This window comes from Nicotiana attenuata, chromosome 2 (assembly GCF_001879085.1).
Source record: "Nicotiana attenuata strain UT chromosome 2, NIATTr2, whole genome shotgun sequence".
Lineage (NCBI taxonomy): Eukaryota > Viridiplantae > Streptophyta > Magnoliopsida > Solanales > Solanaceae > Nicotiana > Nicotiana attenuata.
Window position 1 is genome coordinate 57411575 of NC_031990.1, and position 27272 is coordinate 57438846.

General features: G+C 36.6%; 3 protein-coding genes across 7 annotated transcripts; all 3 read left to right on the forward strand.

Annotated features, from left to right (window-relative positions):
* LOC109210908 lies at window positions 2124–9455 on the forward strand. Of its 4 annotated transcripts, none has more exons than XM_019374403.1 (9): window positions 2124–3154; window positions 5882–6178; window positions 6367–6492; window positions 7215–7295; window positions 7380–7450; window positions 7774–7824; window positions 8092–8166; window positions 8281–8347; window positions 8950–9455. In XM_019374403.1, exons 1-5 carry the CDS (start codon window positions 2284–2286, stop codon window positions 7394–7396), a joined length of 1392 nt encoding a protein of 463 aa, XP_019229948.1. In that variant the 5' UTR covers window positions 2124–2283; the 3' UTR covers window positions 7397–7450; window positions 7774–7824; window positions 8092–8166; window positions 8281–8347; window positions 8950–9455. The 4 variants fall into 4 exon arrangements, with proteins under 4 accessions (XP_019229948.1, XP_019229952.1, XP_019229935.1 ...); XM_019374407.1 differs by having other exon boundaries at window positions 2125–3154; window positions 7376–7450; XM_019374390.1 differs by lacking the exon at window positions 7380–7450 and having other exon boundaries at window positions 2125–3154.
* Window positions 13245–16940, forward strand: LOC109210929. The gene is made up of 5 exons (XM_019374417.1): window positions 13245–13626; window positions 13715–13759; window positions 14089–14394; window positions 14537–14718; window positions 16610–16940. Exons 1-5 carry the CDS (start codon window positions 13395–13397, stop codon window positions 16853–16855), a joined length of 1011 nt encoding a protein of 336 aa, XP_019229962.1. The 5' UTR covers window positions 13245–13394; the 3' UTR covers window positions 16856–16940.
* Window positions 22001–25475, forward strand: LOC109210938 (RHOMBOID-like protein 9, chloroplastic). Of its 2 annotated transcripts, none has more exons than XM_019374424.1 (7): window positions 22001–22139; window positions 23250–23706; window positions 23799–23979; window positions 24084–24249; window positions 24573–24743; window positions 24908–25053; window positions 25137–25475. In XM_019374424.1, exons 2-7 carry the CDS (start codon window positions 23361–23363, stop codon window positions 25375–25377), a joined length of 1251 nt encoding a protein of 416 aa, XP_019229969.1. In that variant the 5' UTR covers window positions 22001–22139; window positions 23250–23360; the 3' UTR covers window positions 25378–25475. The 2 variants fall into 2 exon arrangements, with proteins under 2 accessions (XP_019229969.1, XP_019229977.1); XM_019374432.1 differs by lacking the exon at window positions 22001–22139 and adding an exon at window positions 22155–23143.

The following is a 27272-nucleotide window of genomic DNA, read 5'->3' on the forward strand; positions in this document are numbered from 1 at the left end:
TTCCTTATGTGAAAAGATAAAAACAAGAAGAGTTCGACTTACCATCATTTTTGGCCTTCCACCTATATTTCAGGGGCAACTCTTTCCACGTGCGGGTTTCGAGCGTAGTAACGTCCAAAATTTTTTGGACCCATTGGTCCAAGCCTTACGAGTGCGGTTCCATAATTTTGGAAAAAATGGAGCCGTGGCCGGGATGATGTCGCTGGTTGCGACTGAAACGAATCGTTCCATCCATCCACATTCATTGTCATCATCCATGCTGGATAGCAGTGCATGGTGACCACGCTTGCTGAAATTTATCATTCCCCCGCGAAAGATTTTTGGGGAATAGAGGTTCGTCACTCGAGTTAGGGATAACTCTTCTCCCGTCTCCTGGCACAGGCGTCAAAGATAAGTGATTGTCCTCCACACGGAAGGACTTACTTGTGCCAAGCACACCTGATAGAGGAGGCAGAACTCCACAATGACGGAGTCAAGCTCTCCACTCAAAGAAAACGCTCCCAAAGTGAAGGGATACGTGTAAAAATATGTAAAACCTTTCTTGGGTAAAGTTATCCGCTCTGCCAGGTCAGGAGCGATAATGTCCAAATCTTGACAGCGACGGTCTTCCTTCACAGTAGGGATTTTGGAAGGATGGATAGAAGAAGGGTATACGCTAAAAGCCCATGTACGAGGGTGAGCAGAATGATACTTCTCTTCAAATCTTTGGTAGTGATCAGATTCTTTGGGATAGTGGTACTCACTGTATGGGAGAATCATCATCAGCTTTACCTTTGTTCTTTGAAGAACTAGGGTTTCTGGAAGAAGAGGTCATTTTTTATCAGAAGAAAGGTTTTTCTCAAAAGAAGAAAGCTAAAGAAAGGTTAAAGACAAAGTATGAGTTGAGTAAAGAAGTTTGAGAGAATTTAGAGTATTATGAAGTGTAGATGAAGGAGGTTGATGCGTAAAAGTAAAGGTATATGAGGCTAAACTCGTGGCCATAATTACCTCGATAACCAGTAAAAGTGATGCTAAATTGTGGGATGACGCGTGTTCGGGCATTAAATACGAAGAGACATGCGTCTAATCAACCGTTAGAAACTTTTCAGAGGAGGTCAGTGAATTTTCTGCCAAAGAAGATGTTTCTACCAACTTCTCGGTGACACAAAGTTATGCCACCGGAAAGCAAGGGGGACTATCTGTAAAGGATAAAATATGTTTATATTAAATGATCACACGGGGAAGTGACACGTGGAGACGAAGACAGGATCGAGATAGTTGAATCTGTTACCGGAGAGAACGATACTCATAGATGAAATAAATGCCTGCCACCCGGTATCATTTAATGAGGAGTATTCTACAACATTAAGTACACGGACCGTTATAAGGAATATGGCATTCACTGCTTGCCGTTACACATTCTTCAATGACCCTCATAATTGATATTAAAGAGGGGCTTGATCCTAAGACCTTGTTCCCTAGGTGCAGTTATAAATAGTAAACTCTATTATTATTGTAAATGATACGAATTTTCAGACAAACATATGCTACATTTTATTCAAAGCTTAATATAATTTTATCTTCTTGTTTACTAATATTGTTGCTATTGTGCCCGGAAGCCCTGCTCACAGAGTTACCGTTTCTGCTATTTTATCTCCATCTCAAGGCTAAGTATCATATTTTTATCTAATTCATGTACTATTTCAGCATTAAATTAATTTATTTGTCTATAAATCACGTATAAATTCAATTGTACCATTTTACCGGTAAACATATGTACTCTAATAAAATTAGGATTCAAAACTTATTACGGTTTGTGGAAAGTGTTTTGACAAAAATTCCCAAAGCTTTCAAAAGTTACTAGAAATATCTCATGTCAAAGTGTTATATAAACGGTTGACAGTGTAAATATTTGTTGACACTACAGAAGTTTCTGTATCATATTAGTATTAATTAATACTTATAATCAATGTACTCTTAATCTAAACTTATCTCATTATGGTAAATATCTGGTTTAGTGAAATAGTTCAGGGGTTTAGCTTACCCATTAATTTTCTCTTTCATCTCCACTTTACCTTTTTCATGTGCGTCACGACTTACGACATTATTCACCACCAAAACCAAAACAAAAACAAAAACCAATTCAATAATTGCAAAAATAGAAATGGTTCGTCTCCTTCCTCTTCTTCTCCGAACATCAACATTAACATTGCCACAAAAACCGGTCCAAAATCCAAATTGTCCGAAACCCATTCTCTTTTCTCCTCCTTCTTCATCATACTTCGTTACAGTTTCACAATAACAATGGTCGTTGAAGCTCATCAGCTATTTCTCCCAAAACCCCCTTTCTTTTCACCTTCTTTCCCTTCTCCACCCCCTCACTTTTCTTCTTTCCTCTTTGACCCTTCTTCTCTCTCTTTAGCTCTCTTCCATTCTGATTCCTCTATCTCTCTCTATCCTTCTTTTTCCCCGTTCTTTCTCTCCTCCTTTCCTCCTCCTCAAACCACCATCCCTCCGCCCGTCTCCGCCGCTGCTTTCCTCCTCCTCCGGAACCCTAACCCTACTACCCTCTTTCTTATCTCTTCTCCTATCTCCGGCGGCTCTTCCATTCTCCTGCGCTTTTACATCCTCAACGCCTCCCGGAAAAGTTTTTCTCCGGCGAAAGTTGTGTGCAATCACAGTGATATGAAGTTTGACGAGAGTAAATTTGGGGTTGTTTTTAGGGTTTCTCATGGGGTTTCGCTGAAATTGGTTGGGGATGTGAATGTGTTTGCTCTATACTCTATTTTGAATGGTAAAATTTGGATTTTTGCTGTGAAGCACCGAAGGGATGATGAGGTGAAGCTAATGAAGTGTGCTGTGATTGATTGTTCATTGCCGGTGTTTTCGATTAGTCTTTCGTTTGGGTTCCTGATTTTGGGGGAAAATAATGGGGTTAGGGTTTTACCCTTGAGGCCATTGGTCAAAGGAAGAGTTATTAAGAAAGAGAAGAAGAGTTTGAATGGTGGGTTAGAAAAAGATAAGATGGAGATAAGAAAGGTGTCTTTACGAAATGGGATGATTAATGGAATTAATGCTGAGATTTGTTCTGCTGATGGTAACAAATTCACTACGGAATTGAAGTTCCCTTCCAATGGTGTATTGGAGGAAAGGATCGAAAACCGCACTGGATCAGGTGCTGAAATACTTTCTTGTTTGCTGTCTTTTTGTAGCTATTTGAGAAGCTTAGGGTGGAGATCCCTAACTGTTTTAATGGTTATTGCTTTTAAATTGCTATTTTGCATTTCTGGTGATATGGACTGCTTAAGCCTGGATACAGGATCTGTACATGTATCTACTATTTTACTCAGGTTTTTACTTTGTTTAGTCCAGCATATCTTTGTATAAAATTGGGTAAGATCATAGTATTCCTCAAGGTAATTAGCTCCTTAAAACTTGTCTATGTACTCTATGTAAAAGCAATACTTTAGTGGGTATTTCGTGTATACATTGGTTGGATTAGTTTCTAAGTAGAAATAGCTGCCTAGAAAGGTTAAATAAAATGAACTGGTTTACTCTTCTGTTGAGCCGAGGGTCTCCCGGAAACAGCCTCTCTATCCTTCCGGGGTAGGGGTAAGGTCTGCGTACATCCTACCCTCCCTAGACCCCACTAGTGGGATTTTACTGGGTATGTTGTTGTTGTTGTTGTTGTTTAGCGACCGCTGCACCCCTCTCAAGACCCATAACTTCACAAGTCACGGGGTTTGACTTTCTAAATTGTCTTCAAAACAGTACCTTCTTAGTATGCTTGGCAATACATCCTATTAGAATAGTCTGATACCAACAATGTCATGCTTGGAATAATTTGAGCTTCAGATGTGTTTCATAGATATAAGGACGTTATGATGGATGCAGATATACAGAATTTGACGGATGTTAGATACTATCACATCTGTTAGAGAGTATAAGTAACACCCATGGATGATATAATGAGATGTTATCTTAAATGGTTTAGTTATGTCATACGTAGATCTCCATATGTGCCGATTCATAGTTGCAATTTTATAACGATTAAAAATGATAAAAGAGGACCTAAAATCAAATGGAGAAAAGCACGCTAAAAGATATCTAATTGATTTGGAATCAAGCAGACTTAACTAAGAACATAATACAATATAATAATAGGATTCTTATAAGCGATACCAATTAATTAAGATTAGGTTTATTTACATGCCGGGTGTTCGTCAAAGCGTCACTTTATTCTGGTTAGAGACTTATTTATTCGCATAAGGATAAGAGTGAAATGTACACAACCTCTAGTTTTGGAGAACTCTTAAAACTAGTTAGTATCAAAATGAAATGAACGTGAATAGAGCAGAATGGATACAGAGAATTCTTATCCCGAAATGTCTTCTCAGTAGCTTGTGTTCAACAATTAATATTGATCATTTTTCTGATTTTGCTAACTTCCTGATCTTATGTTAGGAAGTAGTCATGTTATGGAGCTAAGTTTCTCTTTTGTATCCATTGCATCTTCTTGATGCCATCAATGAATACGAAACTACTTACAACAACAACAACAACATACCCAGTATTATCCCACACTAGTGGGGTCTGGGGAGGGTAGTGTGTACGCAGACCTTGCTGTTTCCAAATATGAAACTACTTACTTTATTAAAAAGGGGATTTTTATAGCACACCCTGAATAATTGGGATTGAGGCACCATTGATTCGTTGACTTGTAACTGGTGTAATATTTTGTTTGACTTATCAAAGATACGGCTTTAATTATGTTGTGAGTTCTCTTTAGATGATACACTTCCTCCCTCATCTTCCATTATGAATCTCTCTCTCTCTCTCTCTCTCTCTCTCTCTCTCTCTCTCTCTCTCTGAGAGATTGTCTTGGAAACTAAACACATCTATGGTCTGAAAGGTATCATCAAGAGTGAAGAAACTAAATGAGATGGTGCTTTCATGGAAATTGTCTGGTTCAGTTACAGTCTTGGATTAGCATATTTACGTTGGAATGATGGTGATGCTTTATTCCAGTTCTATCTTTACCTGCACGGGTACTGAGAGTATTTTTTGAGTTTATTATTGTATTGAGTTTCATACACGTTTAAAATATATTTTTTGAAATGTGAAAGGTTGAAGTAGTTATTTAGAAAGATGTCAAATCGACCTGGAGATAATGTGAACTAGCATTAGTTATATTTTCTTGAATTTTAGGAGTTAGGATGCAGAAAAAAGTTCTGTTAAAAAAATTGCTAACGTTTTTCAAGATGGATGACAGAAGAGAGTAGGTCAAGTATTTTGGGATGGAGGGGGTAACTTCCCTGTTCCAAACAATAAACCAACAGGTTAGGGTTGCAATATTTTATCCTTATCCGCCATTTGTGACAGACCCTTCCTAATGAAAAATAGTACAAAACAAGTATGACACCAGCGATTTGTATAATGTCACTGTTAAAGTCATAGAGTGCGGTGTGAATTAGTTAAGCTAATGACCGAACTGAAGACTTTAGCCCTAATTTCATTCTTTGAATTTTGGTGCGGAACACTTGGCATTCCGTTTCTTGTCCTCTGTACCTCTGTGTTTCTTTTGCCTGCTCAAGATATGAATGCATGACAAGGCTTGTAGGAGATTATTATACTTATTTCCAGTAAAAAAAAAAATCCCTAGTTGCTACTATTTTCATGTCTGCCTCCATCACCATTTTTTTTCCTTTTTTACTTTTGTTTGGGCTGGTCTTGTCTTAATTTTGTGACTAAGGTACCTCTGCTATTTTTGCTATTTTAAAATGTAATAATGTATCATTTTACAACTTGCTTTGAGTTTTCTGTGATTTCTCCATCATATTAGATCTTGAAGCTCTAATTTTGTCATTTCCTACAGCTGCTGATTGTGCATTCTAACTTGCAGCAAAGTTAAGGTCTGTGAGACTTAGACAAGATTCCAGAGAATGGATTGCAAGCTTTGTGGCATTCAAGAGCAAGGATGATAATTTCGAGTCGATCAAGGTGCCGGCTAAGTCAGCAAAAGCAATTGGCATTCAGGCCTTGTCTTCAACCAAGTATCTGATCTTGGACTCTGAAGGAAATCTTCACCTCTTGTTCCTGGCAACTTCTGTCCAGGGATCAGAGACTCCTTATTACATGAAACAGTTGACTCACAACATGAAAGTTCGAAAGCTCGTTGTTTTTCCGGATTCTTCTACAAGTATAAGCCCATCCCTTTCAATTCATAACTTTGTGTTCATTCCGTAATGCCGTGTTAGTTTACTAATATCTTGCTTCAGAAATTTGCATAAAAAGGCTATGTCATAGAATATCAGCATTCTCCTTTAGCTTTATCATGAGAATAAAAAACTCTGTTCTGTAATGCCATTGAATGTTCCATCTTTTCAGGATCACAGACTGTTTGGATGTCAGATGCACTCCATACTGTTCACATGATGGTGGTGACGGACATGGATACTTCTGTCAATCAAACTGACAGCAAAGACCCTGCAGAGAAGCTTGTACATACTTCAGGTATTGTTTTTCATGTATTATCATGTTTCTAAAATAGGAGAAGCATTTTATATCATGAATTATGCCTTTAATATTTCTGATTCAGTTGCCTATTAAAATGATATGTAACACCAAATATGCACTCAGTTCAAACTTCGGACGGTTTTACATGTATGAGGATATGCTTAGATGAAGAACATTCATTTGTTTATTTTAAGATTGCCATCCTTGTATTATCAGCTTCCTTTTTCTATTGATAATGCATTGTGCTATCACAATCCAAGTGTCATTTGGGACTTAGGAGGGTACATGGGTTATTCCATTAGATTCCCAAGGTGCTCATGACTATGTCATATCAAAAGTGCCTTCAAAGTTCATCAATACTGTATTTGTCTACCATCAGGTGATTGGTGGTCTGGTTTTCAGTGAGCATCGTTGTTATCTTCAATGGTTCATCTAGCCAGATAAATCCTGGTCTTTCTTTTCCCTCCCTGAGTTTTTTGGATCCTCTTAAGAGTATAATCGATGTGATTCGTAGAGCATCTCAGTCTTTCAACAATTCTGCATGTTTGTTCAACTTGCAAATGTTCTGTTCCTTGAGGTTATTCCAAGAAGGATGAATTAATTTGATTAAATACGTGATTGGTCTTTTCTGACCACTGATTATATCAGTACTGATCATTTATAACGTTAAGAGCTATTAGCAACTTAAGTAACTGTTCTCTTCTTTTACCTTTATGTAGTTGTGCAAGCGATATTTTCCAGTGAAAAGGTCCAAGAAATTGCAGCTTTGGCTGCGAATACAGTATTGCTTCTTGGACAAGGTATGCACAACTAAAATTATATCTGGAGCATGCATCCCTAAATTTTTCCTACTAATGACAAGAGTAAAAATTCAATCAAGGTAGTTAGCGTGCTTGAATAAAGAGTAGTTCAAACTCAAAGCTAAACTAACATGCTTGAGGTCATCCATTACAAGGTACTAATTCTTTCTTTTGTGCAACTGTTGGTCAGTTAGTTTGACCTTTAGTTGACTGTAGTCGGGCACGTTTTTGCCCCTTTTTTAATGAAATTTATTACCTTACCAAAAAAACAATGTCAATATTCTGCCTGTTCGATTTATTGAGTTTCATGCTCGAAATAAATGAGTTGACTTTTTAAATATTAATTTACAACATCCTGCAGGTGTAATTTGTTGACTTATATAATAGAAGCATTAGCCCTAGATATTGCAGTCATTGTTGGAAAACAAACTCTTTGTTATAAAGAACTTCTGCTGATCACACCCTCTGTTATTTTCAGGAAGTATGTTTGCATATGCAATTTCCTAGAGATGCTGAGTGGTTCTTTTTGGTCAGTGAGTCCTCCCCTTCATTAACATATTTTTTCTACCAGTATTTTGGATTTTCTGACAAGGTGATTTCTTATGGGCATCGGCAGAAATTTCTTTGCTTGATTGGTGTCAAAAAGATATTTACATGAGCTATCTTACACATAACTATCAAGTTATTTTGTTTGCTCGTATGAAGAAATTTTTTCATGTTTTCAGTGCTTTATAAACAAAATTAGCTTTTGAAGACTTGGAAATATAAACCTTTCCTCGTCTCCCTTTTTTTGCAGGCTATTCACGTTTCACATTTGGATAGAAAAGTAATGCCAATCGGGTGGTTTTTCTGGAGTTCTCTTGTGGGAGGAGTAAGTATTAGAAATGATTTGTTTATTATAACGCTCCTTCTTTAAGTTTTAGAACATGGTCATCTTCGTTTTGTTTCACCTGGCTATTGTACTTCTTTTGTCGGGGGTGAGCAGTTTTGAGCTGCAGTTGTCAATATCTATCAAATGGTTCATATCAAGTGAAGAAGACTGAGCTCTTGAAGTAAGCATCTTGATCTTTTCATTTCTCACTATCTCTACCAGATGAAAACCTTTTCAGTATCTGGGAGAGATGTATTAAGAACTTGCTAGTGTTTTTAGGGTTCAGAAGTATTTTGTGAAAGACCATTTTTGAGAAACTGGATCGGTTAGAGGGTCGCATAGAGGACTGTGTAGCATAATCTATTCCACACGAATAGTTTACCTGTAACTATTCAATGCATCTGCAAAATATTGATAAATGCATTGTTTGTGAAGTATATGGTTGTGGTGGCGTCTTTCTAAAAAAAATAAAAAAATTCCTTCTCCTTCTCAAAAATGTGTGCGTGGTGGCACGAGTTATGGATAGAAGAATTTTAAAGAATAACTACATTCTTATGATGGATTCTAATCCGGTTGAGATGTCATTATTTCTCGGATAACTTATGAAGGGTGAATAATTGAGTCAATTCAACTAGATCTTCAACTGTTGTATCTGGGTCGAAATTTTGTTAAGTTTCATATTTTACTTTCAGTGAATTATTTGATACACCATATAATTAATGCATCAGAAGTACGTTGTATAAGAAACATATTTAATACCTTATATTGTGTTTTTGTTGGTAGAGAAGCTATTGGAGGATCTGACTATTGGCTGTTGGGCGAGGTCAACTCTTTCAGCAATTGATGCCTGCGTGCTGCACGACTTCCATGACTGCAAAGATAGTGCATTGTAACCACTGAAGCTGCATGTATGATGATGTAAGTGTTACATGTGTTCCTGGTCATTGCTACTGGAATCCTCAACATTGATGGGGTATGAGATCAAGCATCCATGTTGAGACGTGTGGTAAGAGGGCTTCTGCCATTGTATTGGTCTAATATCGGCTTGTTTTTGGAAGTTTAGCTTCTTTCTGTAATAAGCTTGTCAGAATTATGTATGTCGGAGATGGGGTTATGGTTATACTGATACCTGGATACTTAAGCTGTCATACTACATCGTTATTCATTGACCACATATTATGGAATAAGAAGTCTTTAGCCTATTCATGATTGTAGTCGAGAATCATCTCGAGGATGTTAATTAGCAGGGTAACAATTTCCTTCGACCTTCTATCTCTTTATTGCTATTATCTCTTGCCTTTCTCTTGAGTACTATAGATGCTGTAGAACTCAACTTGGTGACTTAAGTGGAACTCTTCACCGCTGTGCTAAGTTCTTTACTTGTATGCAGCTTAATTCTGATTTGGTTTCTGGCTGAGGATCATTGCCGACTGGACAATTACTGGTGTTGTNCGTTTTTGTGTGTGTGTGGGGGGGGGGGGGGGTTAGAGGGCGTTTGTCGAAACAGTATCTGAATAGCTTAACTATGTAGGTTTCACTGTTGAGAAAATGAAGCTTTAACTGTAACTACCAGGTAGAATCATGTGTGTTACCACTTAACAATGAAGAAAAAGTAATTGAGGCTTTTGTTCCTTTTTATCGGCTTGCTGCTGTTTGAAGTGTGGTCCGGATGAGTTGTACAGCAAAAGATTCTTCAGACATCAATTCCTTGTCTGTCTTTTGACTGTAAACAACTGAACAAGTTCGGGTAAATCAGTATTCAAAATTAGGGACAGAAAATAAAATTGGATTCTCATTTCCACTCAAGAGTTGGGAGCGTACAAATAATTATTTCCTTTGAGTGGCAGCGTGGAATTTGGCCTGATAGCCACTAGTTTAGAGGCAGATTTAGCTAGAGTTTTGTGAATTCAATCCAACTACTTAAACTATGTATACATATATAATAAAAGAAATTTAGAGCCCGTTTGAATTGGCTTTAAGAAAGTGATATTCCAGCAGAAATAACTTTTAAGCCAAAAAATCATAAGTTGGGGTAGTCTTATTTATTGATTTTGGCTTGTTTTAAGCAAGTTTTAACTAATTTTACTATACTTTTTAACTTTGCCAAAAAATTGAAAAGAGCTTAAAAACTGATTTGACCAGCTTAAAAGTCAATCCAAGGGTGGACAGAGCTTCATGGGTGGTCAGGAAAATTTTGAATGCGTAAGAAGTGTTTGAACAAGCTGGATGCAATGAAGTGCAGGTAACTCAAATGATTACATTCTCCACAAAAGGAATGTAATGCAAAATTAGGGGAGAATTTCAAAAAGTTATCTGGAAGAGACTAATATGCAATAACTTAGGGACACCAAGATGGCTGTTCATATTATACATTGCTATTTATGAAAGATTGCTTACAAAGGATAGGCTCGCAAAGTAGAAGCATGTGGATGATTTGAAATGTCCTCTGTGCAACAATGAAGATGAATTCATAAATCACCTATTCTTTCAATGTTGTCACTCTGCAACTGTCTGGGACAGCATATTGGGATGGCAAGGTATTAATAGGAAATCTATGGGATGGCATGATGAAATGAGATGGGCTGTGAGATATGGGCAGGGGAAGTCTGATACTGCTGCTATGTACAGATTGATTTTGGCTGGATGTTTGTATTGCATTTGGCAGGAGAGGAACATGAGGCTGTTTCAACACAAGAGGCGAACTAGTGAGATATTGGAAAGACATATTATCCAAGAAATCCATTGTAGAGGGTCGAAGTTTCCTAGCTTAAAGAGGAAGATGGAGAATCTGAACTTTTATCCTTAGTAGTGAATGATAGAAGGTTAGAGCAATAGAGAAGATGTGTAGTTGGCTGGATTGGGACTATATGTCCAAGACAGCACGTTTGTGTTTTTTTTCTCGTATTGAGCTGTATATGTTTACTTGGTAAATAAAGAGTTTAGTTACCAAAAAAAAAAAAGTCAATCCAAACACCCTCTTAAAATCGTGTAAAAGCACTTAGTTGAAGTGTTTGGCCAAGCTTTTAGAAGGAAAAAAAAGTGTGTTTGAGTAGAAGCAGAAGCAGTTTTGGAAAAACAAGAAAAAAAGTAGATTCTTACCAGAAACACTTTTTTGAAAAGCACTTCTGAGAAATATACACTTAGAAGTACTTTTTTATAATTTAGCCAAACATTAATTGTTGCTCAAAAGTGCTTTTCAAATTAATTAGCCAAATACAAATTGATTCTCACCAAAAGTACTTTTGAAAAAAAAAAAACACTTTCTTTTATAAGTTTGGGCAGGCTTAATATTCCTTACAAAATGGAAAAGTGCGACAGTCGAAAATGATCAACATCTTTTTCTCTTTTAAGGATCAAATGGCTAAATGTGACATGAGACAATTGAATATCTATCTAAACTGCCATATGAAACCTACCTTGCATACACTTAAGCCAAAACCTGACAATAACTATGTGCCCACAAGATAATGGACCTACCCTCCTACTAGCCTACCCCTAATTATTACGAGTATGATCTTGACATCTTCACATGTATTCATGCGTGTCCACAAATATAACTATATCTTCTTTTTTTTTCAATATCCCTTTATTTCACTTTGACTACACTTGAAATTAAGGACCCGTTTGTTTATACAATTTTTTTCTTTTTTCTTGAATTCATCTTTAAAATATTACCGAGTATTTGGTTGTATATTTCATTGAATTTTAAAGATGAGTTATAAAAAATCTTAAGATGAGTTTCAAACTTGAAAAAGTGGGTTTTATCTTTTTTTTTTTAAAGTAAATAATGTTTTTCTCTTACAAAACCATAATATATTTCAAGTGAAATACAATTTTTAAATATTTTTTTTAATTTAACTTCAAAATCACTTTTTTTTTTAAATCTCACATATTTTTATCTCCAAACGCCACCTAAATTTCATCCTCTCACAATATTCATTATTCTCCTTTCTCTTTGAACACAATCTTTCCAACTCACAATGAAAATAACCCAACACTGAAGTTTTATCCCCTCCCAAATATCTCAAGGATATGGCCATCAATTGGATTTTCTCGCCTAACATGTCTTTATTACACTTTGAAATTTTATTGAATTAAAGAATTTTAATTCGCATAATAAAGAACTTTCCTCTCTTAAAATTTTGAATGTGGCAAGGCGGGTATTTCCACCTGTCCCTTTCAATGTTGGCTGCTTCAATTACAAAGCTTTGCTAGGTTTATTAGGAACTTTTTAGAGACTAAACAATAGTTTCCTTCTCTTTCACTTTTCTTCCAAATATGAGGGAGTATATTGTGGATTCAAGAAGGGGAAAAGCTACATCTTGATGATTGTGTCGGAGGAATTACTAGTGCTATTGAATTATATGTGAGGAGAGTAAAAAGGGCAGCCCGGTGCCTAAGCTCTTGCTATGCGCGAGGCCTGGAAAAGGATCGGACTATAAGGGTCTATTGTACGCAGTCTTACCTTATATATGAGAAAAATACATATTCTGATATAAAAAACCAATGACGGATGAAAAGCCAACCAGGCCAAAATACTAACCCGCCCGCTTTCATAGAACAATATTATGGTGCATATTGGAAGCAACGGTATATATTGTTTAACTAAAATTAAACAAGAAGATTAACAAAATCAAGATTGATTACATTCATCTCATCTACACAAGGCTATATCATTTGTTCCAAATATTAAGATGGACCACAATGCATGTCCCAACAATATCATTTCAGCTCAGCCCTAAATTGGGAATTGAACAACAAAATGGTGACCCATCAGAAAAAAGATAGATGAACAAATGGTCATTAATTATGATATACCAAATTGTATGTCCAGTACGGGGTATATTTACCTACTCTAGTTCACTTAGTCACCAAACTTCTCCTCCTTTTTTGTTGTAAAACCATTATCAGATTGGACCTCTCAGGCTCTCCTTAAATTTTATTTGCAGATAAACCAAATATTCATCTGGCCCACTTTTAACCTCATGAATTTTTTCTTTTATTTTTAAAAGAGGGTATGGGTTGCTTTCAAATAAGAAATTTAAATTTGAAATCTCTGAGTCTTATTTTTTGGAAGTTACTTGTTGCGCAGCTGCTCTTTTTAGCATCTTTTGTTTTTTTGCTGATTCTGCAGTCAAAAGTCTTTTTTTTTTGAAACTTAGATATCCTCCTTTCTTTTTTATTTAAATAGAGAACAACTTTTAAAGACCATCAAAATCTTCATTATCATGAAACTAGAACATAGTATGGAACAGTCAACTATTGGAAGTTCAAGAAGGAGAGATGATGGAGACTTCAACTTAAGAGAATGGACTCTTAAGGCCAAATTTAGCAGAGAAAATACCAATTCAAGAAGATTTTCAGCTTCTTATATTAGAAGTTTCAGAGAAGATGCTAAGTCTTTTAGATCAAACATATCTATTTCAAGTACTGCTTCTTCCCCTGGCTACACCTTAAGAGGTAATACAACTAACACTATTTACCTCTTTCCTCCTCATTATTGTTTTATCCTACTATTTTCTCATTAAAGTTTTAATCTTTTTTACAGAAGAAATTGACCCTTCAACTTATTCTTTTACCACAGCCCTTAAAGGTGAGTCCTTTAGAATATCAGTCAAAACTTATGTCGAATTCAACATCTAGAGTCGATGAGTTCAGAATGCGTGATATTTTAATTTCTTTAGCATATGTGTATATTCGAATGGAGCCTTGGAGCAACAGTAAAGTTATCTTCGTCTAATGCTTACATTAGGGTAGGCTGTCTACATCACACCTCTTGAGGTGCGGACCTTCCCCGGACCTTGTGTGAACGCGGCGGGATGCCTTGTGCACCGGACTGCCCTAGCATATATGTATATTGTTTGAGCCAAATTCTTTCATTTTTGAACTTCACAGAATTTTTGGTTTGTTTTATGAGTGCAGCATTGAAGGCAAAAACAGTAAATAGTTGGGAATACATGTCACCAGATGGATTGGCTCTAAATTCCAAGTGGAATGAAGCTGAGAAATATATCTGTAATCCATTATCAGGAGAAGTTCCATTGGAATGTCTATCAGCAAAAACACTAAGTGGGAGATCATTTCGCCAATTAACCAGCAAAATCACCATGTCTGCCTCTTTGATTTATCCTTCTCAATTTCAGACTCGACAATTCCAAACAAAACCTCCTATAAAAGTAGTACCTCATTTGTCTACACATGAAATTGAAGTACAAATTCCAAGCAAAGGTCTAAACAATTGTTCTCTTTTCCATTTCCTCGCTACTATAATATGTTAAATATTATAATTACACTGTCAGTATATATAACTTAAATTATGTCATTTGTTCTACTCAGTCGCTTACTGTTTTGTACATTTTTATTATTTTAGAGAAGAAGAGTAGCATTACTAGAGATGTGGGAATACAGAGCAGTAGTCCAGGTTACATGAGTTCAAAGAGTCCAAGTCCTGCTCGTACTCCATCCATTGAGGAAAGATCTACAAAACGCTGTCAAGCAGATGCTGATGATTCACCTATGACTACTCCTGAATTAAAATCTGAGAAAGTACTGGTACGTAATTATTTTGTACTTTAATTTCTATGACAAACCCCAATACTTAATTAATTAATTAACTGTTTGCATGGCGTACATGTAATATTTGAAAGGTAACTATAAATAACTGTCTAATTAATGAAATGTGGATCAGCGACCTGGAATATAAGGTACTCAACAATGATAGTGTAAAAATTTATTTACACTATCAATATATAAGTTAATTTCTGTTTTAGTTAGTCGTAGTCTAAAATGCACGTTTTTGTTTAGCATCTATTTTTGTAGAGTAATTAGTAGTTCAATTGTTCTTAGCTCACGAGATATAGGCATACCTTCAATTTTTGCACCAAGATTGACTAATAGACTATTTGCCCTAGCGTCTTTTTGGCCGAAAGTATTTTTTTTTTTTTAAAGTTAAGGTGTTTGATCAAGTTTTTAGAAGGAAATTTTTTTTTGATGAGTAGAAGTAGAAACAGTTTTTTGAAAAGGAGAAAAAAGTAGCTTCTCCCCGAAAGTACTTTTTAAAAAAGTACTTTTGAGAAAAATACACTTAAAAGTACATTTTAAAAGTTTGGTCAAGCATAATTACTGCTCAAAAATAAAAGGGCAGCCCGGTGCACAAATCATCCCGCATTCACGCAGGGTCCAGGGAAGGGCCGTACCCCAAGAGTGTAATGTAGGCAACCTACCCTGATACAAACATCAGTGGCGGATCAATCTTGGTGGAAAATTAAAGGTACTGTTCAAAAGTATTTTTCAAATTAATTCACAGAACATAAATTGCTTCGCTCCAAAAATACTTTTTGTAAATGCACTATTGAGAAAATATTTTTCAAAATAAGTTGATTTTAGAAGTTTGTAAAAGTGATATTGCTTTTCGTACTCGGTGGGAGACTTTACAATTAATTGGTCCCTAGAGCATATATAAAGTAGCATGCACATGCAAAAATGACATTACTTGCATTTGTGGGCACTAAGTAAGTTTTTGTGCTACTTCTTGGAACGAGTGAGACATCCTAGCTTTCACTTATTTTTCCCTTTTTATTTTAGTTTGAATTTACTAGAAATGGTTACAAGCTGTGTGCTTGTAGAGGAAAAAGATCACTTGTTATGCGCTCCACCGAAAAGATTCTTTAGGAATTGTCATCTTCTCAACTACGTACTTTTCAATAATTCATGCAAGAAACAAAAGTTTCTTTCTAGTACCATATCAGCATCCCCTTTATCAAAGTGAATTTAAGTTATATACACGCAAGTATAGTATTCTTTTATACTACTAATATATTTTAATTTGTACCTTTTCAGGTTATTATAGTAGGCTGTTATGCATAATCAGTTGTTCTTTTAGGTGGCTTATAAATTAGAACGGTCACTGTATTATATATGTATAGAAGTTAAACTCCCTCAAACTGCACCTTATCTCACCTTTTTTTATTTTCTTCTTTCCAGCTATAGCTATTTTATACTCATACTAACTTTTAGTTTAAGATTCTTAAAAGATCTTGAGAGCTTTACCATGGCCTTGTATCATAGTCATCTTTTTCAGGTAAAGCATATACCAAAAGAAAATGCTTAAAAAACAAGAATTCTATGCACCATAGTAAAAGATACTCCTATTTACACAATTTGGGATACATATAATGTAATTAAAGGTAAATCTCTACTATAGCAGTAATAGATAACATTGTAAAAATGGTAACTGAAGTACTGCTGTAGTATGTTAAATTATGAGAATATATATATATAAACGAAAAATTAGCTGTCAATGTATATAATTTAAGTGCACAAACAAAAATAAGGATATTGTTTATGACACGAGTTAAGTAATTTCCCAATCGAAGTGATATTGTGGATTGAGTTCAGAATCACATGCAAACATTAGAGATGGTGACATTGAATGTGTTTATAGGTGGAAGTGAAAGAAACAAGACGAGAAGAAGACACAAAAAGAAATGGGGAGCAGGTGGAAGAGATGAGAAATACAAGTAATAATAATTACAAAGGGAAGCAGAGCAGTAAGAGCAGGTACAGGGAAATTGGTGCAGGGTGCTTGCCATGGAGGAGTTTATGTATGAGAGAGAAAAAGCATAATAGTACTAGCTGTAAATCAATAAGGAAGAACAACATTTTTCTTTGCCATATAAATGGATGTTAAATGGAACAATGTTATGTCCTTGCTTTTGGATAGAAAGATTCTTTCTTTCCCTTTGATCAGTATAACTTTGTCTCTTCTCTCTTTCTCTCTTGTTTCTTAGATACCACAAAATCTATTAGAGGAACATGAAAGTGCAATCATGAATTGCAGCAGTTCAGAATAGGGCCATGCATTTTTGCTTTTTTTTTTTTTTTTTTTTTTTAATCTTTTTATGTTTTTTTGCCTTCTAGGTATGTTATGTACTTATGTTGTTTCTCTGCATCGTAACATAATTTTGTTCTGAGTAGAGCTGACGACTTGACTATCACGTGCATGCATGCTTCCGTTAGAAACCAAAATTCTGTGCTACGGGTGCAAAAGAATCTATTCAAACATACTGTTTAAACATGTCCAATTATTGCACGTACGGTTCGTGATTGAGAAACTGATATTGATTGAGAAAGATGCTCAAAAAAGAAAACACCAATCAATATATTATATTTTGCAGCAGTACTCCTATTCTGAAAGAGAGTACAACAATAACAACAATCCCGATATAATTTCATAAGTGAGGTCTAAGAATCGTAGTGTTTATGCAGAACTTACCCTTAACTGTAGAGATGTCGTTTCGATAGACTCTCGGTTCAAAAAAAGCTAAAAATCGAAGTAATGAAAAGGAAAAAGAAAACAGTAGTAAAGAAGCCCCCAAAGAGAAAAAAGGGCTTAAATTAATGAAGAATGACTTTAGTGAAAATTATCAAGCAATTATCACTAAGATTGATCTTGGTCAACACCTTAGTTAAAAGAACATATTTAGTACCTTAATTATTAGTTTTACAGCTGGTATAATCAGAAAATCATAAGAGTTCTTGAGGGGTCACTTCGATAGCCATTCTAAGATATGCTGCTAATTGAAGGTAATTATATACTTATAAGTTTCTATAATAAATTGTACTTGTAAAATTAATAATTAATATGTTATCACATGTTAAACTTCTTTACTGATAATATATCGATATTAAAAATATTTACACTAGGAGAGCCTACTTATCATAAAATCAAAACATAAATGAGTGCTGCCGGTCGACCCCAGTAAATACTCCCTCCGGTCCAAAATAAGTAATTTTTCCAGATTTCAAGAATGAATTAATTAATTTTTTCCTACATTGTCCTTGGAGTAAATAGCGTTGGAATATGTGTTAGGAGTGTTTATGTGAGATAGTAAAGGTTAATATGGTCAATTCCATTGCTAATCAATGCTAAAAGGTAGATTTCTTAATCTGTGTGAAAACATCCAAAAAATCACTTATTTTGGACCGGAGGGAGTATTAGCCTACTTAAATTGTTTACCCGAAAAACGGTACAATTAAATTTGTAACGTGGTTTATAGATATGTGGATTAAATTAATCCGATAAAATAAAATAATACTCCCTCCGGTAAAAGATAAGTAATTTTTTGGCCTTTATTTTGTGGTCCAAAATAAGTGAATTTTTCAGATTTCAAGAATGAATTAATTATTTATTTCCTACATTGCCCTTGGAGTAAATAGTGTTGGAGTATATGTTAGGAGTGTTTATGTGAAGAGATAGTAAAGGTTAATATGGTCAATTTCATTGCTAATTAATGTTAAAAGTGGATTTCTTAATCTATGTGAAAACAACTAAAAAATCACTTATTTTGGAGCGGATGGAGTATAATGCAAACGGAGTAAATAAGGATAATTGAAGAGACAAGCCTGAGCTTCCAAATGTTCCCACCGCAAGAATAAAGCTTAAAAAAAAGAGAAAGAATATTAGTCTTTCTCCGCCAGTACTTCTTGATGTCTTACAATATAATGAATGCCTATATTTATACTAGAGTTATGGAGTGTATGATCTACAAATTATGCTACCTTAATTATCGATTCATATTAATATTATAATAAAAGGTAATTAAAAGATGATAAATAATAGAAGGTAATAAAGGCTAATAGAGGTCAGATCTTCTGTAACGATCATATCTTGAATTGCCTCTTATTCGATCACATGTTTATGTCCGGTGCCACCATGGTTACTGAATTTTACCGTATATGTCACGACCCGGATTTTCCACCCTCGGGGGTCGTGATGGCGCCTACTCGTGGTAGCTAGGCAAGCCAAGAACCTTGGCAAACATTAACCTATCTTGTGTTATACATGATTAAACAATTAAATTATCAATGAATAAGCAGTTAAAGAGACAACGAAAAAGTAAAATTTAGCAGAAGTCTGAACTAAATATAGAAACAGCGTCTAGAAAGTCAATACAAGTCTCTACCCAGCACCTGGTGTCACAATAATACACGGACTGTCTAGGACTACTACAAATAAGAGTTTGAAATAAAGGACATAGTCTGTCTCGGATACAAATGTCAACAGAACATGAAAACTGAAAGAAGAGACGCCAGGCCTGCGGACGCCAGCAAGGCTACCTCGGAGTCTCGTGGACCGAAGGAAGACTCCCGAACTACTGCTGCTGTCCGATACCTGGATCTGTACAAAAGAGCACAGAGTGTAGTATCAGCACAACCGACCCCATGTGCTGGTAAGTGCCTAGCCTAACCCCGGCGAAGTAGTGATGAGGCTAGACAGGACTACCACACAAACCTGTGCAGTTATATATATATACATCTACAACGGGAAATTAACAAGAATAAACATGTTAAATGGGAGGGGAACATGCTTCGGGGATAGCGGATAATACAGAATTTCAAGAGAATAATAAGGAACATCAATAAATTAACTCTAACACGGATAAGGGAAATAAAAGCAGATTTCACTGTCAGTACACATCCCGTTGTAGGCGTGCAACCCGATCCCATTTCTCAATGTTTCCGTGGTAGGCGTACCACCTGCTCCCATTTCATCATAACTCGTGGTAGGCGTACCACCCGCTCCCATTTCATCAAATCTCGTGGTAGGCGTACCACCCGCTCCCATTTCATCATAACTCGTGGTAGGCGTACCACCCGCTCCCATTTCATCAAATCTCGTGGTAGGCGTACCACCCGCTCCCATTTCATTTCAACACAAAGTCACTATAAAATTTCGGCAAGGAAAACAAAAGCAATATAATAAAAATTTTCCGGCAAGGGAACAACAATACCAAAATAACCATCCCGGCAAGGGAGAATCAACTATAACCAAATCCTAGCTCAACTCTTACTCAGCTTGATTAATACCAGTACTCAAGCATAAATAAAGTCCACGAAAATAAACTAAATATCTACTCAATATCAAGAGTCATCAATTTAAAGCATCTGAAGTGTCATTTAAGAACACAACAACTATCAATTTAAGACTCACGGTCATGCTCGGCACCAACGTATAGATACTCGTCACCATGCCTATACGTCATACTCAACAAGAAGCAATTAGCAAATAAGACTCAACTCCTAATCCCTCAAGCTAGGGTTAGACCAAACACTTACCTCAATGCCTTGAATACCACTCAAGCCTCAACTACAACTTTACCCCGTGATTCTACCGCCAATTCGCTCGTATCTAATCATAAATTACTTAATTACATTAATAAACACTAAATGAATCAACCCCAATGCATGAAAATGAGTTTTCCAATGTATTACCCAAAAAGTCAAAAATCGCCCCCGGGCCCACGTGGTCAAAACCCGAGGTTCGAACCAAAACTCGATTACCCATTCCCCCACAAACTCAAATATATAATTTGTTTTGAAATCGGACCTCAAATTGAGGTCCAAATCCCCATTTTTTGAAAAACCTAGGTTCTACCAAAACACCCAATTTCCCCCATGAAAATCTTTGATTTTTGGTTGAAATCATGTTAAAAGATGTAAATGATTGAAAGAAATGAGTAAAAACTAACTTACAATTGATTTGGAAGAAGATTTGTTCTTGGAAAATCGCCCAAAGGAGTTGTGTTTTGAAAATGGTGTGAAAAATGACTTAAAATCGGTTAAGTATAGAAAATTGCATGTCTCTGATATGGGAAATGCGAACAGGGGTTCGCAATTGCGAACCCCGACCTCTGCAGATATGGGAATTGCGAACCTTAGTTCGCATTTTCGAACCTTTCCAAAATTCCGGACCTTCGCATTTGCGAGGCCCATGTCGCATTTGCGATGGTCGCATTTGCGAAATAAGGATCGCATTTGCGATCACTGGCCAACATGAGAGATTTCGCATTTGCGAAGAAAGTTCTCGCATTTGCGAGCTCGCATTTGCGAGCCAGGCTTCGCAAATTCAAAAAAATACAACCCGTGGCCTATTCGAAACTCACCCGAGCCCTCGGGGCTCCAAACCAATTATGGACACAACCTCAAAAACATCATAAACATCGAATTAAACCTCAAAATCCAAGAATCCTTTCAAACTTCGTAAAACATCAAAATTTCAAATTTAGGTCCGAATCACGTCAAACGACGTCCGTTTTCAACCAAATTTCACAGAAATGACTTAAAGCACATATAAGACCTGTACCGGGTAAAATACGGGCCCGATACCAACACGTTCTAACCAAATATCATTTCAATTCTCCTTAACAATTTCAGAAAAACAATTTCTTTTAAAAATTCATTTCTCGGGCTCGGGACCTTGGAATTCGATTCCGGGCATAGCCCGAGTTCCATATTTTCCTACGGACCCTCCGGGACCGTCAAATCACGGGTCCGGGTCCGTTTGCCCAAAATGTTGACCGAAGTCAAATTTATTCATTTTAATATCAAAATTTAGCATTTTTCATAGAATTTTCACATTTAAGCTTTCCGGCTATGCGCCCGGATTGTGCACGCAAATCGAGGCGACTCTAAATGAGGTTTTCAAGGCCTCGGAAGCACAAAATTCATTTAAAACAGGTGATGACCCTTTGGGTCGTCACAGTATACATATATAAACATATGCAACTATACTGTCCACTTGTTATATAGAAAGAAAAAAAGAAAAGGAACGTTATATGTGCGGCCTAAATTTGACCTAAGAAACCTTTTCTTGGGAGCATTAATCCTGGTTTAGCGAAATAGATTTAGTAGGACCTGCTCAAAGCCCAAATACTGGCCATGGCAGTGTTTTAACTACAGGTGGCAAAGTTTTAGTGGGACAACGGAGATAAGGTAAAATTTCATTTGGATCTTTCTGATTCTTTAATTTGTACGTCTTCCATTGCCTAGTAATTAAGATCTTCTAATAATAGTTGCTAACACTGTAATCTCTTCCCTGCATTAAATGGAACTGATGAGGCTCGTGGCTGCTGTTTTGTTTATGGACATCTCTCCAACTATCTCGGAAGATCACTTTTAGTTCTTCTCTAAAGGTCATACGTTATACTCCACTAACTGTCTTCTGTTACTACACATCCATCCATGATCTATTATCTGATGTTTATAGTAAAGGTAGAATAATAAAGTCTCTGTAGCATGGAACTTTTTATGTGGAAAACCGATCGAAAGGGTTGGGTTGGCAAGGTTTAATGATCTACTGTTTGCTGTTATCCATTAATGGAAGTTTCATTGCTATAGTTTTGACATCTGAGCTTTTCTTTTGGCTGTAATAAGGCAGTTCAAATTTCTGGCAGGTGATTCTGCTAAATCTTGAAATGGCCTATTTTCACGAGTTTCAACTTTCAATCCATTGCAAAAGAAATTTTTACAAAAATTAGAATTAGTAACCTGGGAAATAAGACATATGCTACCTGCTACAAAACGTTAAGATATACTTATATGATAATGTAATAAAACAGTTATTGTTAGTGTGTATAAATTAAATCATTGCACCTATAAATAAGGATCAGAATCTGCTAGTAGATGAAGATAAAAGGTACAACAATAACCCCTGAAATATGGTTTCTATTTCAATTATTCATGAACATGTATGCAATAAACTCGGTCATATTTACTGCATTCCAAATATGAGAGAAGGTTCCATTTTGGATCTCTCATTGAACTCAGTTTAAATACCTTCTTTTGAATTTGAATTTCTTTAGTGCATGACATTTAGTTCAGTAATACTTTAGTCGGTATTCAGCAATTATGATCATATATCCTTTCCTATCATTTGCCGTCAAACTTCAACAGATATCTAGAAGAGAACATTGATTACATCTTGTGAAACTTGACATAGTTTTTTTCGGTTGTAAATAGTTGTTGAGTTTCTTCAGATGTCCCCAAATGAAATGTACTTGTGTGGATCAACAAAACCAAGGCAAAATATATTGTCTCTTTCTTAATTACAAAGGATATGCCAAGAAAAAAACAACACAGAATAACACATTTCATTAGAGGCTGCTCTCACACATGACACCCTTGAGGCTTGTAAATTGTACGTAGGATACTTCCAGAAAACCTGAAGTTCATACAATTCATTGGTATTTATATATAAATTGTAAGCGCATTTGTTCCTTACACAAATCTTCTTATGGATGCAGAAATTTATCAGCACTTTTTTCTCAATTCGCAAAGATTTATCTAAGGTCACTAGCAAGAATGACTATGCATGCATTACCTTAAGGAACCAGTACATTACTGAAAAAAACAGAATGGTATGCACTAATGTATTAATGGGAAGAGTTCATCACAATGGATGCATCCCACAGCTGGTTGTGCCTAAAATAAGTCATGTATATAAGGAGAATAAAAGAATGCACCTCTTCGTATCCCGGCTTTCACATAGTACTCAGAGAAGTATATTTGGGACAGTGAAATCTGCATTGAACAGTCAGGAGAAGCAACTGAGAGCCTTAGATTCTTACTTCAAGAAGCTTCATAATAGCACAGGAGCTTCGTCTTCGAATGAGATAGAAGAACTAACTGGTAAAAATCATCAACTTAAAGCAGAGAAGTCACTGAAATCTTTAAATGATTTCAGTGGAAAAGCCAATGGAGGTAAGAATGCAAGCACTGCTATCCTATGGACTAACTTTATACTATCACCTTTATTGTTGTGATCTAGCAAACCTTATACTTACCTTGTTCAGGTGCAGAGTCAAAATTGCATGCTTTTTCTGTTTCTGATGACGAAACATTTGAAGAAGCATCATATTTTTCAATGAAAATGATCGACAGTGGTGGCAGAGCTAAGAAACTAAAACAGTACATGAAGTTAAAGGCTAAGGACATTGACAGTTCTAACCAAGAATCATCTAGTTTTTACTTTATGTAAGACGCCAACTTCCTATTGAAATTTTGCTACTGATACTTTAGTCATGTATATTTTCTAGGTTTCTTACCATTTCTAATGCTTCGTGCCTCTCTTAATGAAGAGGAATACTGGCTTCTATAAACATTGCAGTTTTCCTCTTCGAAACAGCTAGTCCAGTCAGGAACTCTGAAATAGGGATGCTTTCACTTCCAATGGTATATGGCGCGAAGATAAATCATTTGATCCTACTTGGTGAATGGTGGAGACTTCTGACACCAATGTTTCTGGTACAAGATTGAAAATTGGTTCGTCCTTAAATGATTGAATTTCCCTAGAATTGTATACAACAACAACAACAAACCCAATATATTCCTAAAGGTGAGGTCTGGGAAGGGTAGTGTGTACGTAGACCATACCTCTACCTAGAGCCCTAGAATTGTATAAAAATATAATAAGATTGTAGCATGGTATATGATCAAGTGATTTATGATAGTCAGATGCGAAGTACCAGCAACCAAGCAGAAAGTTAAATTCTTCTTTCTTTGAATGAATTAATATTGAATATAACTTAAATCGACTTAATTTGATTGTTGATCTTGCTATATTGCAGCACTCAGGAGTCCTTCACATAGCCCTTGGTTGTTGGGTGCTTCTTAGTTTTGGGCCTCAAGTATGTAAAGCATACGGCTCGTTTGCATTTTTCCTGATATATGTTCTTGGAGGTATTTCTGGTAACCTCATCAGCTTTCTTCATACCCCAGACCCAACTGTTGGAGGAACTGTAAGTTCCGTTGCTATTACATCAAATTCTTTTTTTTCCCTCCTATTTGGCATCAATTTCTGCTCTTGCCTTCCTCAGAAGTTTTTAAAATGTGGAGTTGAAGCATGTTTTTATTATACATATTTATAAAAATGAAAATCTAAGTCAAAAATTGTACTTCTTAGGGACCTGGTTTTGCTTTAATAGGAGCTTGGCTCATTTATCAAGTTCGGAACAAAGACATGCTAGGAAAAGAAAGCATGATTGAGAAAGCGATAATGGCTACTGCTTTCAGCTTTGTTCTTAGCAACTTGGGGCCTATAGATGACTGGTTAGTACAACATTCAGTCTTAAATATTAGTCGTTTTGGCAGACTTGATTTGTTTTAAAATATTTGACGTTTTAAAATTGCAGGGCACATTTTGGAGCAGCTTTAATGGGAATAGCATATGGCTATCTTACATGTCCAGCTCTTCAATTGGACAATGCAGCTTCAGAAAATGGTCAAAAAGAAGGAATCACACTTGTTGAACAATATTCAGATCCTTGTAAATCTCTTATTTACTTCTCAGTCTTCATTCTGCTGCTGGCTTCCTTGCTTTTGGTTATAGAACCTCCTCTCAACTCAATAGCTGAAGCTGTTGACAGGTTCTGAACTGAAGCAGAGTGCTTAAAACCTCAAATACCTTGTAAATAGGCGTGTTGTATATAGTTTTTGAATAAATGAGCTTCATAAATTTTTCTAACTCTTGATATTTTGCAAATTCTAACTTATCGTCTCTTCAAATTTGGTTGCTCCAAAACAAGTAACAACATTAGCGCGCGCGCTCTCTCTCTATATATATACAAGTTTGCAAATCCTTTGTGAAAGGTTACGTTACACTGTCTTCCTTCGAACTGATTAAAGGCTTGCCTTATTCTTTTGGTTGCATTGTTCTTTGAAGCATTGGAGTTCTTTATTGCGACGTGTATATGCCATCCCTCGTCTTGGTGCTTCTCATTGGTTATAACGATAGAGCTGCACTGAAAGAGCTTTCTTACAGTTTGTTCTAAGTTAAAATGGGCAGCCCGGTGCACTAAGCCCTCGCTACACGCGGGGTCGGGGGTGTATGGGTCAAAATCTGGCCATACGTAGATTAGTGCTAAAAGTGATGGCAAGGGGCCGACTAAGCCGTGGTTGTATCTGCTAGGCATCATAACGACGAGTATCTCGGCCACTACCGAGATCGAACTATCAGAAAGCCTATACGGCGAAGTATATGTCGTGACATTTAAGGGGGTCGACCTAAAGTACAACCAACAAATTAAGGTATTCTAGCTAAGGACCGTGGGACAAAAGGGAATGCTTATAATATATATAGGAGGTGAGAGAATAAACATGTAACGACCCGACCGGTCGTTTTGAGTACTAGCGCTCCGTTCAGCAGTCGGAGGCCACGAACAGCTTCATTTCAGGTATTATGACTTGTACGCGTGGTCGGAATTGAATTTCGGGAAGTCCGGAGTTGATTTGGGAAGAGAATTCTTATTTCGGAAGCTTAAAGTTGGGAGAATGGACTAAGATTGGAATTTTGAGTAAACGACCTCGGAATCAGGATCTGAAGGTTCCAGCAGGTTTGTATGATGATTTCGGACTTGGGCGTATGCCCGGTTCGGGTTTTGGATAACCCGGGAGCGTTTTGGCGCCTATTATGGAAGTTAGCATTTTAGAAGGAATTTTATAAGTTTGGTTTGAAGTGCATTTCAGAGTTATCGATGTCCGTTTGGAATTCCGAGACTGGGAGTAGTTTCGTATGGTGATTCTGGAGTTGGGGGCGCGATCGGAAGTGAATTCGGAGGTCCGTAGGTCATTTTGAAGCCATTTGGCTAAAGATAGAAATTTGAAGGTTTTTGGGAAGTTTGATCGGAGGTTGACTTTTTGATATCAGGGTCGGAATCCGATTCCGGAAGTTGTAGTAGGTCCGTAATGTCAAATATGACTTGTGTGCAAAATTTGAAGTCAATCGGACGTGATTTGATAGGTTTAAGCATCGGAAATAAAAGTTGGAAAGTTCAAAGTTCATAAAGCTTGAATCGGAGTGTAATTCATGGTTTTAGCGTTGTTTGTTATGATTTGAGGCCTCGAGCAAGTCCGTAATGTGTTTTGGGACTGGTTGGTATGATTGGTTGGGGTCCCGGGGGCCTCGGGTGGATTCCAGGTGGTTAACGGATCGAAAGTGGAATTTGGGAAGGCTTGAGTTTTGCTGCTTCTGTCATAACCGCATCTGCGGTTCTTGGACCGCAGAAGCGGGACCACAGATACGGTCAAAAGCTCGCAGAAGCGGAAGGGGCCAGGTCCAAGGAAAACCGCAGAAGCGGCCCAGGGACCGCAGAAGCGGTTCCGCTTAAGCGGCCCCCAGACAGCAGAAGTGGCCAGTTCCCTCATGCCCAAAACCGCAGAAGCGGTTAAATAGTCGCAGAAGCGACATCCGCAGAAGCGGAAATTGCACCGCAGAAGCGGAACACCTGGAGGCAATAAGGTTGTTTTAAATCGTGAATGAATTCATTTCT

What these genes read in the sequence shown, in the direction of transcription:
- LOC109210908 (XM_019374390.1), top strand. Translation starts at nt 2,284, where the DNA reads ATGGTCGTTGAAGCTCATCAGCTATTTCTCCCAAAACCCCCTTTCTTT. An exon ending in TTTTCCGGATTCTTCTACAA is followed by an intron (nt 6,179 to 6,366) that starts GTATAAGCCCAT and finishes CCATCTTTTCAG; the next exon opens with GATCACAGACTGTTTGGATG. An exon ending in AGTATTGCTTCTTGGACAAG is followed by an intron (nt 7,296 to 7,773) that starts GTATGCACAACT and finishes TGTTATTTTCAG; the next exon opens with GAAGTATGTTTGCATATGCA.
- LOC109210929 (XM_019374417.1), top strand. Translation starts at nt 13,395, where the DNA reads ATGAAACTAGAACATAGTATGGAACAGTCAACTATTGGAAGTTCAAGA. An exon ending in CCCTGGCTACACCTTAAGAG is followed by an intron (nt 13,627 to 13,714) that starts GTAATACAACTA and finishes TCTTTTTTACAG; the next exon opens with AAGAAATTGACCCTTCAACT. An exon ending in AGTACAAATTCCAAGCAAAG is followed by an intron (nt 14,395 to 14,536) that starts GTCTAAACAATT and finishes TTATTATTTTAG; the next exon opens with AGAAGAAGAGTAGCATTACT.
- LOC109210938 (XM_019374424.1), top strand. Translation starts at nt 23,361, where the DNA reads ATGGTATGCACTAATGTATTAATGGGAAGAGTTCATCACAATGGATGC. An exon ending in ACCCAACTGTTGGAGGAACT is followed by an intron (nt 24,744 to 24,907) that starts GTAAGTTCCGTT and finishes TGTACTTCTTAG; the next exon opens with GGACCTGGTTTTGCTTTAAT. An exon ending in TTGGGGCCTATAGATGACTG is followed by an intron (nt 25,054 to 25,136) that starts GTTAGTACAACA and finishes TTAAAATTGCAG; the next exon opens with GGCACATTTTGGAGCAGCTT.